This window comes from Magnolia sinica, chromosome 14 (assembly GCF_029962835.1).
Source record: "Magnolia sinica isolate HGM2019 chromosome 14, MsV1, whole genome shotgun sequence".
NCBI lineage: Eukaryota > Viridiplantae > Streptophyta > Magnoliopsida > Magnoliales > Magnoliaceae > Magnolia > Magnolia sinica.
Window position 1 is genome coordinate 34490505 of NC_080586.1, and position 16270 is coordinate 34506774.

General features: G+C 40.0%; 1 protein-coding gene across 1 annotated transcript; it reads left to right on the forward strand.

Moving 5' to 3' along the window:
• Positions 1–281: 281 nt before the first annotated feature.
• On the forward strand, positions 282–15364 carry LOC131224936 (elongation factor 2-like). Its single transcript, XM_058220373.1, has 10 exons — positions 282–533; positions 703–808; positions 3153–3295; positions 10724–10759; positions 11171–11258; positions 11919–12886; positions 13428–13569; positions 14172–14233; positions 14967–15044; positions 15159–15364. The coding sequence occupies exons 1-6, from the start codon at positions 282–284 to the stop codon at positions 12848–12850; spliced, it is 1557 nt and encodes a 518-aa protein (XP_058076356.1). The 3' UTR covers positions 12851–12886; positions 13428–13569; positions 14172–14233; positions 14967–15044; positions 15159–15364.
• Positions 15365–16270: the final 906 nt, after the last annotated feature.

Consider the following 16270-nt stretch of genomic DNA (forward strand, 5'->3'; position numbering starts at 1 on the left):
CTATATTGTGTATAGGGAATGCCACCTAAAACTACTCAGAATATGGCATGTCTCCCACTTGGTGGGACGAATGACGGGGCCTCTCACCCGAGTGGTAGCCAGATGGACCCTAGTTTGGGTCCAAATAGTGATACAATGGCACACAGCCAGCCACTGGTCCCACAAATGGGCCAACACTAGGTGCACCACCGGTTATGGGACAGAACCGCGTATCCTCATTGACGCCACACATGCCTCAGGCGACCTCTCCACCTGATCGGTTGGAATAGATAATGCTCCTAATGCAACAACAACAGCAAGTTTTGGCTACAATAGCGGGGGCAATTACCCAGAACATTAATGTGGCTCCGCCTATGCCACCTGTGCAGCTTGCTGGAGCTATGAACACCAGTGGCCTTTTCGAGTGCTTTCAGTGCTTCCGCCCTCCCACTTTTGCGGGTACTTACAGACCCAAAGAGGCTAAGTATTGGTTAGATCGTATATCAAAGATGTTGAAACCATTGCACTGTACTGAGGCAGAACAAGTTGAGCTGGTTACTTATATGTTCAAAAAGGAGGCTAGTCTTTGGTGGGACAGCTTCCTACGAACCGTTCCCGCAGGATACGTGTGGACGTGGATGCATTCGAAGTTCGTTTCCATTGAAAGTATTTTTCCCTCACTTACCGTAATGAAAAGAGGGTGAGTTTCTTTACCTCTGACAGGGAGGAATGACTGTGTCAGAATATAAAAACAGATTTTCGGAGGTAGCCAGATACGCTGCTTTGATTCTAGCAGATGAGCTGATGAGGATGAGATGCTTTTCAGAGGGTCTGCGACTTAATATCCGCACTAAGATGTGTTGCGCTAGCATTTCCAATTATGCTGAGCTAGTGAACATATCCCTACAAGCTGAGCAGGATGGAGACAGAGTGTGTCGTACACGTATATCAATGGGCCTGAGGCCTCGGCCTGAATTGACGAACCGACCATTTCTCAGCAAGAGGCCACGTACAAGTTCGCCTCCCAAGCTAATGGCTCCACCAACTGAGCAAAGGCAATTAGATCTGTAGTGCATCTACTATAACAAGACGGGCCATAATGAGCCCTTTTATTTTACTAAGATGAGGGACAATGGTTTTACGCCGCCTCAGAAGATTAACCGCCAGCCACCACAAGTTATATCAGCTCCACCTCTACGATCGACACCGCCAGTACAGCCATTTTTTTGACCACCTGTACCTCAAAATAGGCCGCCTCAACGACCTTTGGCAGCACAACCAAATCGTTCACAACAAGCTTGGGTACATGCACTTGCAGCTGAAGCATCTGACTCAGCAACTGCAGTACCATTAGCCTTTGAAGTCACTGCCCACATTTAAGGTACACCTATGTTTCTGTTGGTGGACACCGGGTCCACTATTTCGATAATATCATACTCTGCAGTCAAGTGACTAGGGTTGGATATTACCCTTGTGATTAGGATGAGAGTCCTTACTGCAACAGGGACCTTCTCCGACACTACTAAGCTTTGTAAGGTTTGCCCGATAAACTTAGGGAGTAGAATGGTGCACATTGACCTAATTGTCACCTTGCTATATCATTATGATGTCATCCTCGGTATGGATTAGCTCACCGAGATGAAGGCAGAAATTGACTACGAAACTAGATTGGTGATAGCCCGTGGGCCTGAAAATATAACATTCACTTTTCTAGTTCAGGTCAGTTGGCCCTACCGCATTAGTTGTTATGCCTCCCTAATAGAAAATGTTATGGTCCATCACTTGGAGACGTGCCTATAGTCTAGGATTTCATGGACGTGTTAAGAACGATCCCTGGGCTACCTCCTCAACGCGAGATCGATTTTACCATCGACCTAGTGCCGGGTGTGACACCTATCTGTTTATCGACGTACTGCATGCCTCTGTGTGAAATGGAGGAATTGAGGAGATAGATTGATGATTTGTTGGATTTAAACTTTATACGATCGAGCGTATCTCCTTGGGGAGCACCTATGTTATTTATAAAGAAGAAAGATCACTGCGGTTGTGTATTGATTATCGCAGGCTAAACAATATCACAGTGAAGAAGAAATATCCTCTGCCTAGGATAGATGACCTATTCGACCAGTTGAAAGGGGCACAGTATTTCTCTAAAATCGACTATAGTCCGGGTATCATCAGTTGCACATTAGGAATGAAGACATGCAAAAAATGACATTCAGAACCAATTTTGGGCACTACGAGTTCCTTATGATGCCATTTGGGCTTACAAATGCACCGGTTGTGTTCATGGACCTCATGAGCCGTGTGTTTCGACCGTATCTGCACCGATTCGTCATCGTGTTTATAGATGACATTTTGATATACTCAAAGAGTCGGGAGGATCACGAAGAACACCTGTGAGCAGCCTTCAATACTCTCAAGAAGAATCAGTTATGTGCTCAGTACTGGAAATGCAACTTCTGGAAGGAAGAAGTCAAGTTTCTCACGCACGTGGTGTCCAAGGAAGGAATTGACGTGGACCTGGCCAAGGTGACCGCAGTGCAGGACTAGGAGTAGCCCGGTTCTGTTACAGAAGTGAGGAGTTTCCTCGAACTCGAAGGTTACGATTGTCGATTCATTAAAGATTTTTTCAAGATGGCCAGACCGTTGTCTCAACTCACTCAAAAAGATCTTAAGCTTGCTTGAAACGAGAAAGCAGAAGCAGCTTTTTAGGAATTAAAGGACAAGCTAACGTCCGCACCCGTGCTAGTATTGCCAGAGCAATGGGTCAAATATACTATTTACACTGACGCCTCTTATATTGGTTTTGGTTGTGTACTTATGCAAAAAGATAGAGTGATTGCCTATGTATTACGAAAGTTGAGGAAACACGAAGAATACTACCCCACACACGACCTGAAGTTGGCGGCAGTCATCTTCGCATTAAATCTCCGGAGACAACCTCTATAGAGAGGAGTTCAAGCTCTTTTGTGACCACAAGAGCCTCAAGTACATCTTTACTCAAAGAGACCTGAACATGAGGCAGCGATGTTGGATGAAAACCTTGAAAGACTTTAAGTTTGAGGTCTCCTACCATCCTGGCAAGGCCAACCTGGTGGCCGATGCATTGAGCCACAAGAAGACAATAGAATTTGCAGCTCCGCTGATGATAAAAGTGTGGAATATGGTAGAGTTTGTACGAGATTTCGAACAGAAACTGATAGTGGAAGAGCCATTTGAGAGTGTTGCACACATCCACAAACAGCCACTTAATGATGGCCGAATCATAGTGGCACAGACAGAAGATGAACTGTTGGTGAAGATGAGAGAACGAGTAAGTGATAGTGGAGAATCCGAATCGAGTGTTGGTTCGGATGGGGGTTTATGATATCGTGGCCACCTATGCGTCCTGAATCTCCATGACTTGAGAAGAGAAGTCCTAGATGCCTCTCACAATTCAAGGATGGCGATGCATCCGGGCAGCACAAAGATGTATAGAGACATGAAGTGTTCGTATTGGTGGGACAACACGAAGCCACAGATAACAAACTTCATCTCCCATTTTCTCACATGCCAGCAGGTCAAGGCTGAGCATCGCCGAGCCCCTGGCTTACTTTAACCCATGCCCATAGCTGAATGGAAATGGGATTTTATATCTATGGATTTCATTTCCGGGTTACCGAAGACGAGGAAGGGGCATGACTCCATTTGGTTGATTGTGGACCAATTGATGAAATCAGCTCATTTCCTTCCAATTAGAGTTTCAAACTCAGTAGACGATCTAGCCAAGCTGTACATCAAGGAAATAGTACAATTGCATGGAATTCCTATGGAAATTATGTCAGATCGAGACACACGATTCATGTCCATTTTTTGGACTCGAATCCAAGAAGCAATGGGAGTGAAATTGAAGTTCAGTACCGCGTTCCACCCACAGACTGATGGGCAGACGGAATGAGTAAATCAGATATTAGAAGATATGTTGCGAGTGTGTACTTGATTTCAAGGACAGTTGGGACGACTGTCTCTCTTATGTCGAGTTTGCTTATAACAACAGCTTCCACACGAACATTGGCATGGCTCCTTACGAAGCCTTGTATGGATGCCCATGTCGAGCTCCACATTGTTGGGCAGAAGTTAGCGAGAAGAGTTTGGTTGGCACAGACTTGGTTCAAGCAATCTCAGAAAAGATCGATATTATCAGGCGTCGACTCCTTACAACTCAAAGTAGACAGAAGAGTTACGTCGATATAAGACGGAGACAACTAAAATTTGAGGTTGGGGACCATGTATTCTTGAAAGTTTCCCCAATAAAGGGAGTCCTTCGATTTGGCAAAAAGGGGAAACTCACGCCAAGGTTCATTGGCCCATTCCAGATTCTAGACCGAGTGGGTGTGGTAGCATACCGCCTTGCTTTGCCTACACCAATCGCAGGCGTGCACAATATATTTTACGTATCGATGTTAAAGAAATATCTTCCTGACCCTACCCACATTATCAAATGGGAGCAAGTATAGTTAAGTGAAGACGTTACCTAGTACAGCGACCCACACATTTTTTTGAATGAAAGGAACAAGTGCTACGCAGCAAAGTGATCCCACTCGTGAAGGTATTGGGAGATCACCACACTGAGGAAGAGGCTACTTGGAAAACGGAAGCCAAGGTCCATAAGAACTACCCTCAGATCCTCAAGGAGTATGAAATGGTACTAATTTCGAGGATGAAATTTTTCTTTAAGGGGGATAGATTGTAATGTTTCGAAAAAATCCGTACAAAGATCCAAACACCACCTCAGGTAGAAATCCCTAAGGACCATATTCAGTAGAGATTTAGGTGAAAATTAATTAAGTACTCACTAAATTAATCGGTGGATTTAACTCCAACCACTATTTTTACAAATGGCAGACCCAAAACCGTCAAAATCGCTAACTCAACACTACTTAAAAATCTAGGAAAAATCTCAAAATCCTATTGCTCTCGGGAGCACATTGAAACTTTGTATCAGACCTGGACCGCACGTCGAAAGTCCAATGACCGCGAAAATATAGGGTTATGACTGTCTTACTGGGCTTGACAACCATCGCAGGAATCGAGCCCAGATTATGTCCAGAAATGCATAACTTAAGCTCTGAGTAAACAGTGTGAGAAATGTGAATATCTTTAGAAAACGAAATGAAACTTAAGTAAATTGGGTCGTTCTCTTACACATGAAATTGAGGATTTCAAACCGTCAGTTTCTGACCAAACTTCACCTAGGGGAAAAGAAAATTTCCCTACTCATATCCGTATACTCGTGGCCCTGATCAAGTAAGTTCAACCATTGATCTGACGTGGGTCTTTCACGACCGATCAGCCTATCCAATTACGTTGAAATCATATCCTGGCATAGATCTATTGTCAGGGAACTTATCCTACGACGTAAGTGAGTAGTGGACCTCCATATGAGCCTCGTTTGCCCGAAACAAGCACCCTTTGGTTATAAATTAAGTATACCATGACCCTGGGGCCATTTGCATCAGTTCTGGGCCTATATAAAGCCTTTAAATCACCCAATTCCCATTCCATACGAATTTTTAAAAAACCCTAAGGGAGAGAGAGAAAAGGAGAGAAAAGATGAAGGAAGAAGGATTCTTGGAGATCTTTGTTGGGATTCTTTCCCACAACTCCACGCACTAATTCACCTCCCCACTTCATTACACAACCCATTTCAACTACAATTTGGGTAAGAAATCCAAACCCTAATGCCATAGTTAAGATCTAGAATAATTGTTTATCAACATAACTAATGAATTTTGTGATTTAGGTACCCGTCATCCCATTTTCGAGAACATAGGATTCGAACTGAGTCTGAAACGAGTATTCCGATGAAAGGTGTGGACTATAAACATTTAGGTTATGGTTTTTAATGCTTTCAATCTCAGCTAATGATTTATGTCTGACTTGATTGCTACCATACTGTTTTAGATACGCCATTTTCAATACAATATATATATGTGTGTGTGTGTGTGTGAACTATGTTGAATACAAGATGCATTCCAAGTATTTGTTGAAATGTTTGAATGAACATGTAAATGTGATAAGTGCTTGCCGTGATTTCTAATCTATGGTTCATGTTTGTCATATGCTTGATGACCTCTTTTGTGTAAGAAAATTCGTAGTTCATGTCGTAACTAATCTAGTCTATGTAGTTAGTAATGTGTAGTCTAAGTGTTTGATAAAATGTCTGAATGAGAAATTATTGATGAATTGTATTTAATAAGGGTATTGAGATAGGATTCTCAATTACCTTATCCATATGTATAGTTTCCTTTACGAAATCTCAATTTCTTCTACATGATTTATGGATGAAATGCAAATGTTTGGTAACCTGTTCAATGTGTTTAACGAAATGCTTAAATGAGGAATTTATTTGTATTTTTTATTAAATGTTGATATGATTTATCACATGTCTTACCTATTACATTTGAGTAAGATTGGGGCTACAATGTAGTCCAGGCAATCTGTAACAGTTCCTGTTCAGGTGGCCGAATTAGTCTCGCCACATTGGGTAAACTCAATGAATTTGAGTTGCATGATGACTGTCGACAGTGGTTAGGCCACAAGGGGTGCTTATGCGCTCCATGTCGATTAAGTCAACGTGTGCATATACTAATCGAACTTGCTAAATAAACCGATTGCCCGATTGTGCATTTACCATGTATGGACATCACTGCTTGAATCTAAGGTACTACTTACCAACGTAAAAACCCATTTCAACCATGGTACCACGAACCATAAAGACTCATGAGCCGGGCATGGTGGCATGGGACACCGTGGTCGAGTTGTCGGCCTACGCTGGGGTGACGAGCCTCCCCGCATTGACTAGTGAACAACCCAAACTCATGAGTCAGACCTGGTGATATGGGACACCGTATTTGAGCTGTCGGCCTACGTTGAGGTGACGAACCTTCCATTGTGACTGCGAGTATCAACTTCAAATTTGCCTATCCACTGCTTTTCATCAGGGGTGATGCCCTACTACTTGCCTATCGTATGTCGTTAACTAGATTGACGACCCTAGAACGGATCTTTCGTTTGGGTTAATGATATAAAGGGAGGTACCTTACACTACCAAAAAATCAGGTAAAGGCTACGGACTTTGAAAGCTTTTGGCTACGGATATAAACCGTAGCTATATTACTACAGTTTTAATCCGTAGCTAAAGGCTACAACCTCCTTCGCCTCATTACTAGAGGCTAACACTTTGTAGAGGCTCTATAGGGTTCACTACAGTGCGTATGTTTTATCTAAGCCGTCCATCCATTTTGATACTTCGTTTCAGGCATGTATGTAAAAAAGGAGGTAGATCGAAGGCTCAAGTTGACCACATCATAGGAAATAGTAGAGATTAAGCGCCTACCATTGATTTGTGGTGTGGTACACTTGGGATTTCGATCTACCTCATTTTTTGGATGATGCAATAAAAATAGCTCTCAAAATGAATGGACGGTGTGGATAGACCACATACATCACAATGGGGCCCACGGAGCGCCTAATAGGACCGTCTGTTTCCCCTCAGTCCCGCGCCCGAAAAAATCCCTCCACGCCCAAAAAGATCCCGCGCCCAAATAAAAAAAAACCCTACCCTTTTCCCACTCTCTCTCTCTCTCTCTCTCTCTCTCTCTGTCTTGTTGAATCCTTCGTCTTCCAGTAACCCACATCCCACATCCCTTAGCTTCTCTCATCTTCCCGTAATTGCAAACCTCTTCAAAGCACTAGATTCTCTCTATCTCTCTCCCTAAGAACTTTCATTGATTTGGGCTTTTTTTTTCTCTCTTTGACCCTAAAACGATTTGGGTTTTTCTTTTTGATCTGAAACCATATCTGATTTTTATTTTTTTATTTTTTATTCTTCTGATTTTTTGTTTTATTGTTGTAATTTTAAAAAATTTGTCCGTGTATTTATTGTCTATCTAAGAATTACCTTTGATTTGGTTTTTCTTTTCAATCCTGCATTAACCTGTTTTCTTTATATGCATTTTGAATTTTTTGAAGCTTTGTTTTGAAAGGTATTTTTTTTTCCTGAAGCTTTTTGTGTTGCTATGTTCAATATATGATGGCAAGAAAGGCTCTGCTGTCACTATTCGCTCTTTGTAGGTGTCAGGGCTTTGGCACTTCATTTTTGCTTGTCTATGGCTTACTTTGTGGTAGTTAGTTTTGATAGCATCTTTCATGGCCTGTTTGCATGGAAGGTATTCAAACATGTTTGGATTTATTTGTTAACTGACGTTTCCTGGCAGTGTGCTGCCTGGAGTTAACTGACGTCTCCAACATCATCTTCACCACTCTAAGTGCGGCCAACAGCCCCCACCCATCACCTCTTCCCTGGCCATTTCTGGTAAACAATGGAACCAATGATCTAGATAGTCTGGGTTTTTATAGATGTATGCCATTTATACAATGGATGCAGATATAGAATAGTCTTGTCATTCATCATTTGTTGTGAATGTTTAAGGTGTGCAGAACATGTGTTTGATGAAATGTCTCTGTTTTAACAATTTTCAATTTATATTTTCACATTAGTGGGCTCACTTATTGAATGGTGCATTCAGTAAATGACAGACAAATGATAGACCATTAATATTCGTTAATGAATGTACCTACATGATTAAAAGACTCGAAGATTTTGATTGACTCATTCAGCCCTGAGTCGATTTGAGACTCACCCGAATTGGGCCTGAATCGGCCAGACTTGCCCAAGTCAGGGGTGACTTGGGGTGGATGACTCATGGTGTCGAACCAAATCGGGTTCCAGCGAGTCTGGGCTGACTCGTTGAAGTCCCACCAAACTTGGACGAGTCTTAGAACCATGCACGCCTACTAATTGAGTGATCCAAAACATGAAATTGGTGGGCCATCTCTTGGTTTTGCCATAATAGCCTAATTGCATTATGGACAGAATTTTCTAAATTGTGGGATTGACAGATTAATTTTGAATTATCAGTGTGGGCAATGATGGGCTCTTCAAGATATTGATATCAAAGGACGAATGGTTTGGGATCTATGAAAGTATGTCTGATTGGATGTTGAAGATAGTTCACACCAAATCTGGATGTAATTCTCTCAGTCTCATGATCTGAGTCTATCCTACCGAGTGAATGATTTAGTGTGTAAGCTATTATCCAATCAGCCTGCAGGCTAGTTGATCTAAACCATGCTATTGACGGGCCAACTTATGGATTTGCCATCAAGTAACTATGGGGTTCATAGCTTGCTTTTGGACTTTACAATGGTGAATTCCTAATTAGGGATTTACATTGTTGAAACCCTAATTAGGGATTTATATGTATGATTTCCTATTCTGTCAGTGAATGATGATGCTTGATGATTTTCATTGCAACCGTCCAATAACTGTTCACCAATCTGAAAGTCATAAAATCAAATAAAAAGTATCTTTTTTTCTTTATTATGTATCAACTGGGACCCATACCATATTTTGTCCAGTTCATCCATCACACTTTGCCAGAGTATCAAAAGTTCTCCTGATGTCATAATTTTATCCTTATCAGAGGCATGATATCTGAGAAGGTTGTTCCAAGTTCATTTAACAGCCGTCTTCTTCTTATTTATTTATTTATTTATTTAGTAATATAAATTCTGCTTTATATTGTGTTTAAAGAAGGAGAATTTCTGCAATTACTTCATATTTCTTATTTGTCAACTCCTACACTTCTCCCACTATCTTGTATTAAAAAAATTTCAATCTCATACTACATTATTTTGATAGCAGAGAAAGTTTTAATATCTCAGGTGTTTATTTTCCATTTATTCTTAATCTACTCCTGCATCGTTGGGTGAAGTTAGTCATTGTTTTTATTTTTCTACTCTCTTAGTTCACTATGTGCATCCAATCAGGTAAGTTTTGGTCTATCATTTGTCTGTAATTTACTGAATGCACCATTCATGGACAAATCATTTTATCCCCAAAAGCATCTGTTGCAATATGTTTTGGGTTGATTTTTGTTTCCACCACTATTTTAAATCTGTCGTTTATAGCAATTGCTTGAAGGCTTTTCTTTTTTGGCTACAAATAGAATCAATCAGATACTTTTATGGGTTATATGCTGCGGAATTCATGAATTAAGCTAAATTAAGTAGTTTGATTTGGTATTCTGTTACAATTTTAACCTCAGGAACATAAATGGGCTAATCTAAATTCTATTTATTTTCAGTCAAAACTATTCCTTGCTTCAAGCATTATGTTTGTACAAGTTCCTAGTTATGCACCAAGGGCCTGTTTGGATGACATTCATTTTTCATTTTAAAGTAAAAATAAAATTCTCCCATTTGGTCTTTTGTTTGGATAATATCCAGGAAAACAGTTCAATCGTTATTCTCCTTGACAATCAGTTTGAGGTCCTTGGAAATACAGCAGGAGCCCTTGCACATGCCAATACATGGTCCATGTGTAATAAGTCCATTATGAGGATCTTGGTGGGACAATACTATACACTTTTTTTTTATTGATTTTTCTGAAATGCAAGTATATGATGTGCAGAGATACAGAGAGTGCAAATGTAATAGTGACTATTGTACATGACAGACTAAGATTTTGGGACATACGGTATGGATAAATGCTTGGTTCACTAGTCTTTTCAAATGAAAGATCACTTTGCTCTGTTTTTATTTTGATATAATTTCATGCTTATTGATCAACAAGATGTGACTTGGTGACCAAGTTTTGTGAAATTTGTGAAACTACGTGCCATATTTGGCTTTTCAGGTTTCTGTTGGCGATGGCAATGGATTATCAACAACTGTAAGATGGCAACTGTAAGTTGTGAACTTCCAACAACATAAGCAATGGTCAATATGCTTGTCAACTTTTTCCTTAGTGGCTTCAGTGAATTGGATGGTCATGATCTTATCAATGATAATTTCATCGGGTTCTTGGTCTAGATTCTCAACTTCCAATATCTGGTCATATACTGCCATTCTTGTGATCAATATGTATTCTAGATGTTTATTTGCATCCTCTGGCTGTGATACAGACTTGCTGAAGAGTTTTGAATAATTTCTTTTTAAAAATAATCATTTATTCGATTCACCGCACCGATCTTTAGCTGCAAATGATCTTAATTACTGTCCTTTGAAACCGAATCCAAGAGAATCAGTTGACAGAAGCATTTCAAAGCATCTGAGTTTTCTTGATTTCCATTCTTGTAAACAGAATTTCGAAAACCATTTGCCAGCAATTAGTGGCTTCTATGTTAATAGTTTGATTTTAGCTATAACGAATTTCTATTCTGGACAGTACTGTTTTCTGAAACATCTACAATCACTGATCCTTTGCATGGTAATTTGAATATTTTTATTGCTTCTCCTTTTATTGTTTGTATTTTATTTTTGGGTGAAAGTTTTGATAGATCATTTGGGAGGATATACTGACTTGGAAGGGTTAAAGACTTTAACACCCTCACTCAGATGAATATGCGGGCTGTTTTCGTATTTGTCCTTGACAGCCTATTTTCAAGCCATAGAATGAAGGTCTGGAACTTAGGATTTAGCAACTGTGTTCCTGATCTTGAACCAGCAGGAATTGATCTTCTTTCTAAAATGCTCTGCTTGGAACCGAGTTGCATGAAAAGCTATTGTCTATGCTCCAAAACTCATGGGAAATGAGAGCTATTGTCTTTGCTCCAAAACTCATGGGAAATGAGAGCTTTGGTGTGGAGTAGAAATGAGAAGATAGTGATGCCAACAACATGTGGGTCCAATGCTGCAAAAATGTGGGAAATGCTTTTATCATATTTGTTGTTTATGTTCATAGGTTATGGTTCACCTAGTGAATAAATTCTAACCTGCTAAGTGCATGGGTTATGGTCTACATGCAATCTGTGAGTTATTTACTACATTTAAAAAAGTAGGTGTTTTGGGCAGAGGTTTGTGGGGTATGTCCTAAATCTGGGTTTCTTAAGGGCTTTTTGGGGCAGAAATTTGTGGAGAGCTCCACCTCAAGATTTGCTTGAAGGACTTGCAGGAAGATTTCATGGGCGGGGCTGAGATTCTTGTTTCGGATCTTGTTGTCTTTTTCCGTGAGACGGTGCTTGAGAAGTTAGTCAGGACTGTAATGAGCAAGTCCCTTAACAAGCACAATCGTCTCTACATGGAGGCCCATCCCTTGGAAGATGGGTGTATCGGCCCTAGGGATGACCCAAAAGCCCGCTCAAAGATCCTATCTGAAGAGTTCAGGTGGGACAAGGATCTTGCCAAGAAGATCTGGTGTTTTGGACCCAAAACTACTGGCCCAAATATGGTTGTTGACATGTGCAAGGGAGTTCAATACCTGAATGAAATCAAGGATTCTGTTGTGGCTGGGTTCCAATGGGCATCAAAGGAAGGAGCATTGGCTGAAGAAAACATGCAGGGTATATGCTTTAAGGTCTGTGACATTGTTCTTTATGCTGATGCAATCCACAGGGGCAGTGGACAGATCATCCTGACAGCAAGAAGGGTCATATATGCCTCCCAACTGACTACAAAACCCAGGCTTTTGGAGCCTGTTTATTTGGTGGAGATACAAGCACCTGAACAAGCGCTCGGTGGCATCTATGGTGTCCTGAACCAAAAGCGTGGTCATGTCTTTGAGGAAATGCAGAGGCCTGGCACGCCGCTCTACAACATCAAGGCATACCTACCTGTCATTGAGTCGTTTGGGTTCTGGGGGACTTTGAGGGCAACAAAATCTAGACAGGCCTTCCCACAGTGCGTGTTTGATCACTGGGACATGATGTCGTCTGATCCAATGGAGGCAGGATCGCAGGCGGGGCAGTTGGTGGCTGATATCCGAAAGAGGAAGGGTCTGAAGGAGCAGATGACACCTTTTTCTGAATTCGAGGACAAGCTCTGAGGCGTCTGATTGGCAATGGAGAGATTCAAGTAGTAGGTAAGTTGGTGTCCATTTTGTCTTCTTTTTTTTTTGTTTTGTTTTTTAGTTTTTGTTCTTGTTTGGTTCAGACGCTGCCAGTCTCTGTTGGCTAAGTGGCTATTTTTTATCCAGAGTTTCGTCTGTCTACATGTTCTAAGGGGATGAGGATATATACTCTGTTTTACCTAACTTTTTAAATTATTATTATTTTTTTTAATTTGTGATTCTGTTTTGAAAAGGATTCCCGAAGCTAACTCCAAATACTTGGGACAAGTCTGAGGTGATGATGATGTTGAATTGGATATTATTGCTGATATGAAAATGCATACGCTGCTGATCAAATTAGCTGGGACAGTGATTTGACTTTTTTTAAAAAGTAAAAAATAAAAAAAATAATGATGACAACTCTACCATGATGCTGGTGACGACCCATGTAAATGCTGTATATTTCTTTTTCAAATTCCTTCAGCATAGTTGATGGCATATAATATAACGTTTCTGCTTTTATAGAATCTTGAGTCTCAGGTTTACATCATTATGACTAAATTACTTCTCCTAGTTGTTTACAGATAGCACGGGCATTTGGGGCTTCTGAAATTATTGTTGTTGATGTTCAAGATGATAAACTTTGCAATGCAAAGATGCTAGGAGCAACTCACACAATAAATGCAGCAAAAGAAAATGTCGTTGACAAGATAAAGGTGCTCTTCTGTATCGAACCATTTTATTTAAAGCTTAAAACTAGATTAAGAAAGGTCCTTATAAAGGATGTGGTCCTTTTCACATGGCTGAAAGAGTTTTGAATGATTAACTTCTTTTACAATCATCAACCTGTTTATTTACTGGATTAAACTATTGAAATTTTGAGTACAATAGTTGCTCTATTATCATGATTGATCCGAAGGGTTCTCCCTCCTGTTTTATGTTGAAGTCAAGAGTTTCTTATGTCCACATACACCTTTACATGTGCCCACATGGACCTATTAGGCAAATCTATTGGACATTCACATTAATGCCATGCATCAGGTGGGCCCAAGCATGTAAATTATGTGGTCCAAAAATCAGGCCCATCCACTCATCAGCTGGGCAATGTGTATGTTGATTGTTGAATGTGGACCATTTTGTAAATTCATTCCTTTCAGAATTTCTGATGAAAAATTTTCAACTTTCTGGATTACAAGTTTTAGACCTATTGGCTCGCCACCTACGATGATGGTGTATGCTTTATATGAAATTTGAAATATTTCTGGATTACTAGTTTTTGCTATTATTTATTCATGTTCTTGTTTTTCTATTTTTGCAGCTCAATTGGTTTTCTTCAAAAATGGTGAAGGGAAAGTGATATGTATCCTTGTCGTGGTGGCGGTATGTTCACTCATTAGCGTTATCTTTTGTGTTACATCTCTCAAGTTAATATAAGGTGTCTCAAATTGATTGTGAAATTCACATGTTAAATCAAATGATCAAGTTAAAAAATTGATTTGGCTAGATTGTTCGGTTCATGCTCAAGTGCTCAACTGCAACTGAATATTCTGTATTGAGATATCATTGATAGGCGTCACACGTATCGATGATATTCAGGAATATTTGTAAATGAGAAGTGCAATATTTTGAGATATATCAATGTATGGCTACAACACTGAGTATGTCTAATATCCCCTTAAAAAAAAAAAAAAGAACAATTGTCTGTATTGGAAAATGCTTTTTTATCTTCATTGATATATAGAGGACGCGGTCCTCTTTGGGAGTTTGTTAGTTAGTTTTCTTCTATCATACTTCCAGGAGTGACCCATTACTGACGGATTTTTCTCTAGGTTTTCTTCACATTGAGCCCACCTGATGTACATGTCAGACTTCCCATGCAAGTGGTAGGCTAGTACTGTGGCCTTGTATGAGGTGCATGGGGGCTTAACAAGCTACTTTATTAGTTACTTCTTTTTTCTTTTCTTTGAAAGTTGCCAATTACATGCACTTTCATCTCTCTTCATATTTTTCAGTTTTACCACTCTTGATTCCCTTTCCATTTTCAAATTTTCATTACTTGACTAATGCTATGGTATTTGATTCTTATAATAAGGTATGTATGAATCATCTGTAGGTGTTTTTGAACTTGTTGTACTTCTATGGAATGTGTGGTGTAGTGAATGATTGCTTGCTTCAACAGTACTTTAGCAATGTATGAACGCTGTTTGGAGCATTAATTCAGTTTACATCAGGGGAATTTTATGTTTTCCTTGCATTTAGTTTTCATCATTCTTCAATTGACTGATTCTTTGTTTTTATGTTGCAGAGTCCTCTAGTGGTGGTTCGCCCTTGAATATAATTACAGAAGACGTGTGGGAGAAGTTATCGGTATAGCTGTCGGATGTGCAAGTGGACTATTGATACTCGCATCCAATTTCTATCTATGGTGGATGAAGGAATCACCTGGCCATATGCAAGTGCACACAAACTCACCAAGATTTGTACTTTCAACATAATTGTAATTGTAATTGAATTGAATGAATGAATGATTGTAATTGATTCATTATTGAATGAATAGTTGTAATTGATTCATTGACTAAGTGAATGAATGATTGTAATTGATTGAATGAACGAATGAATGATTATGCAGGTGGTAATTGAATGAATGAATGGTTATAATTTCATTTAAATGTAGGCAATAGCTACAGATATTGACCGTAGCTGGTAATCTTACAACCGTAGCTGTACGAAAATTGCTCTACCTTTAGCTACAGATATAATCCGTAGCTGTAAATACCTTAGCTCTACGGAAACTACAGCTACATTGTTTCTATGGCTACGGTTAAAATCCGTAGCCATAGCTTTTAGACCTATGGCTACGGTACCAATGGCTACGGTCGTGCTACGGACTTTAACCGTAGCCATAGGCCTTTAGCTACGGTTTTTATCCGTAGCCTTTACCCTGTTTTTTGGTAGTGTTATCTTCCCGAACTTGCTGTATGAATAAGCTTAATTAAGTACTCGGCTAATGCAATCATGCACCGCATTGCATGTGCTTTGGCGAGGAAGGTGCACTTTAGGGAGGTTGTCATGCGTGAGTTTGGTTGTCGGAGTCGCTTGTGAGGGAACTTTGTGCGAGGGCATACATAATTATTGTATACCATTCCTGCATTAACAATAGTAGTTAAGAAGTGATTGTTGTACTGCTTTATTATTACTTCTTGATTGACTTGATAACATGTTAACCTTTGCCTTACAGTACCACTAAGTTGATCACTCACTCCCACCTTGGGACGGTGTTTTAAAACGCCAATGTTTTAAAATACCAACTAAACTCTATTGTAGATGTAGCTGATGACGAAATCTATGCAGCTGAGTTGGACTTTATAGATGAGGAGGAGGAATTCTCCTATGTTTAGCTATTAAGTGGGTCTACGC

Coding starts and splice junctions, on each gene's coding strand:
- LOC131224936 (XM_058220373.1), top strand. CDS start 282: ATGCAACAACAACAGCAAGTTTTGGCTACAATAGCGGGGGCAATTACC. Junction 534..702: donor AGGCAGAACAAGTTGAGCTG/GTTACTTATATG, acceptor TACCTCTGACAG/GGAGGAATGACTGTGTCAGA. Junction 3,296..10,723: donor TGGTGAAGATGAGAGAACGA/GTAAGTGATAGT, acceptor TTGGCTTTTCAG/GTTTCTGTTGGCGATGGCAA.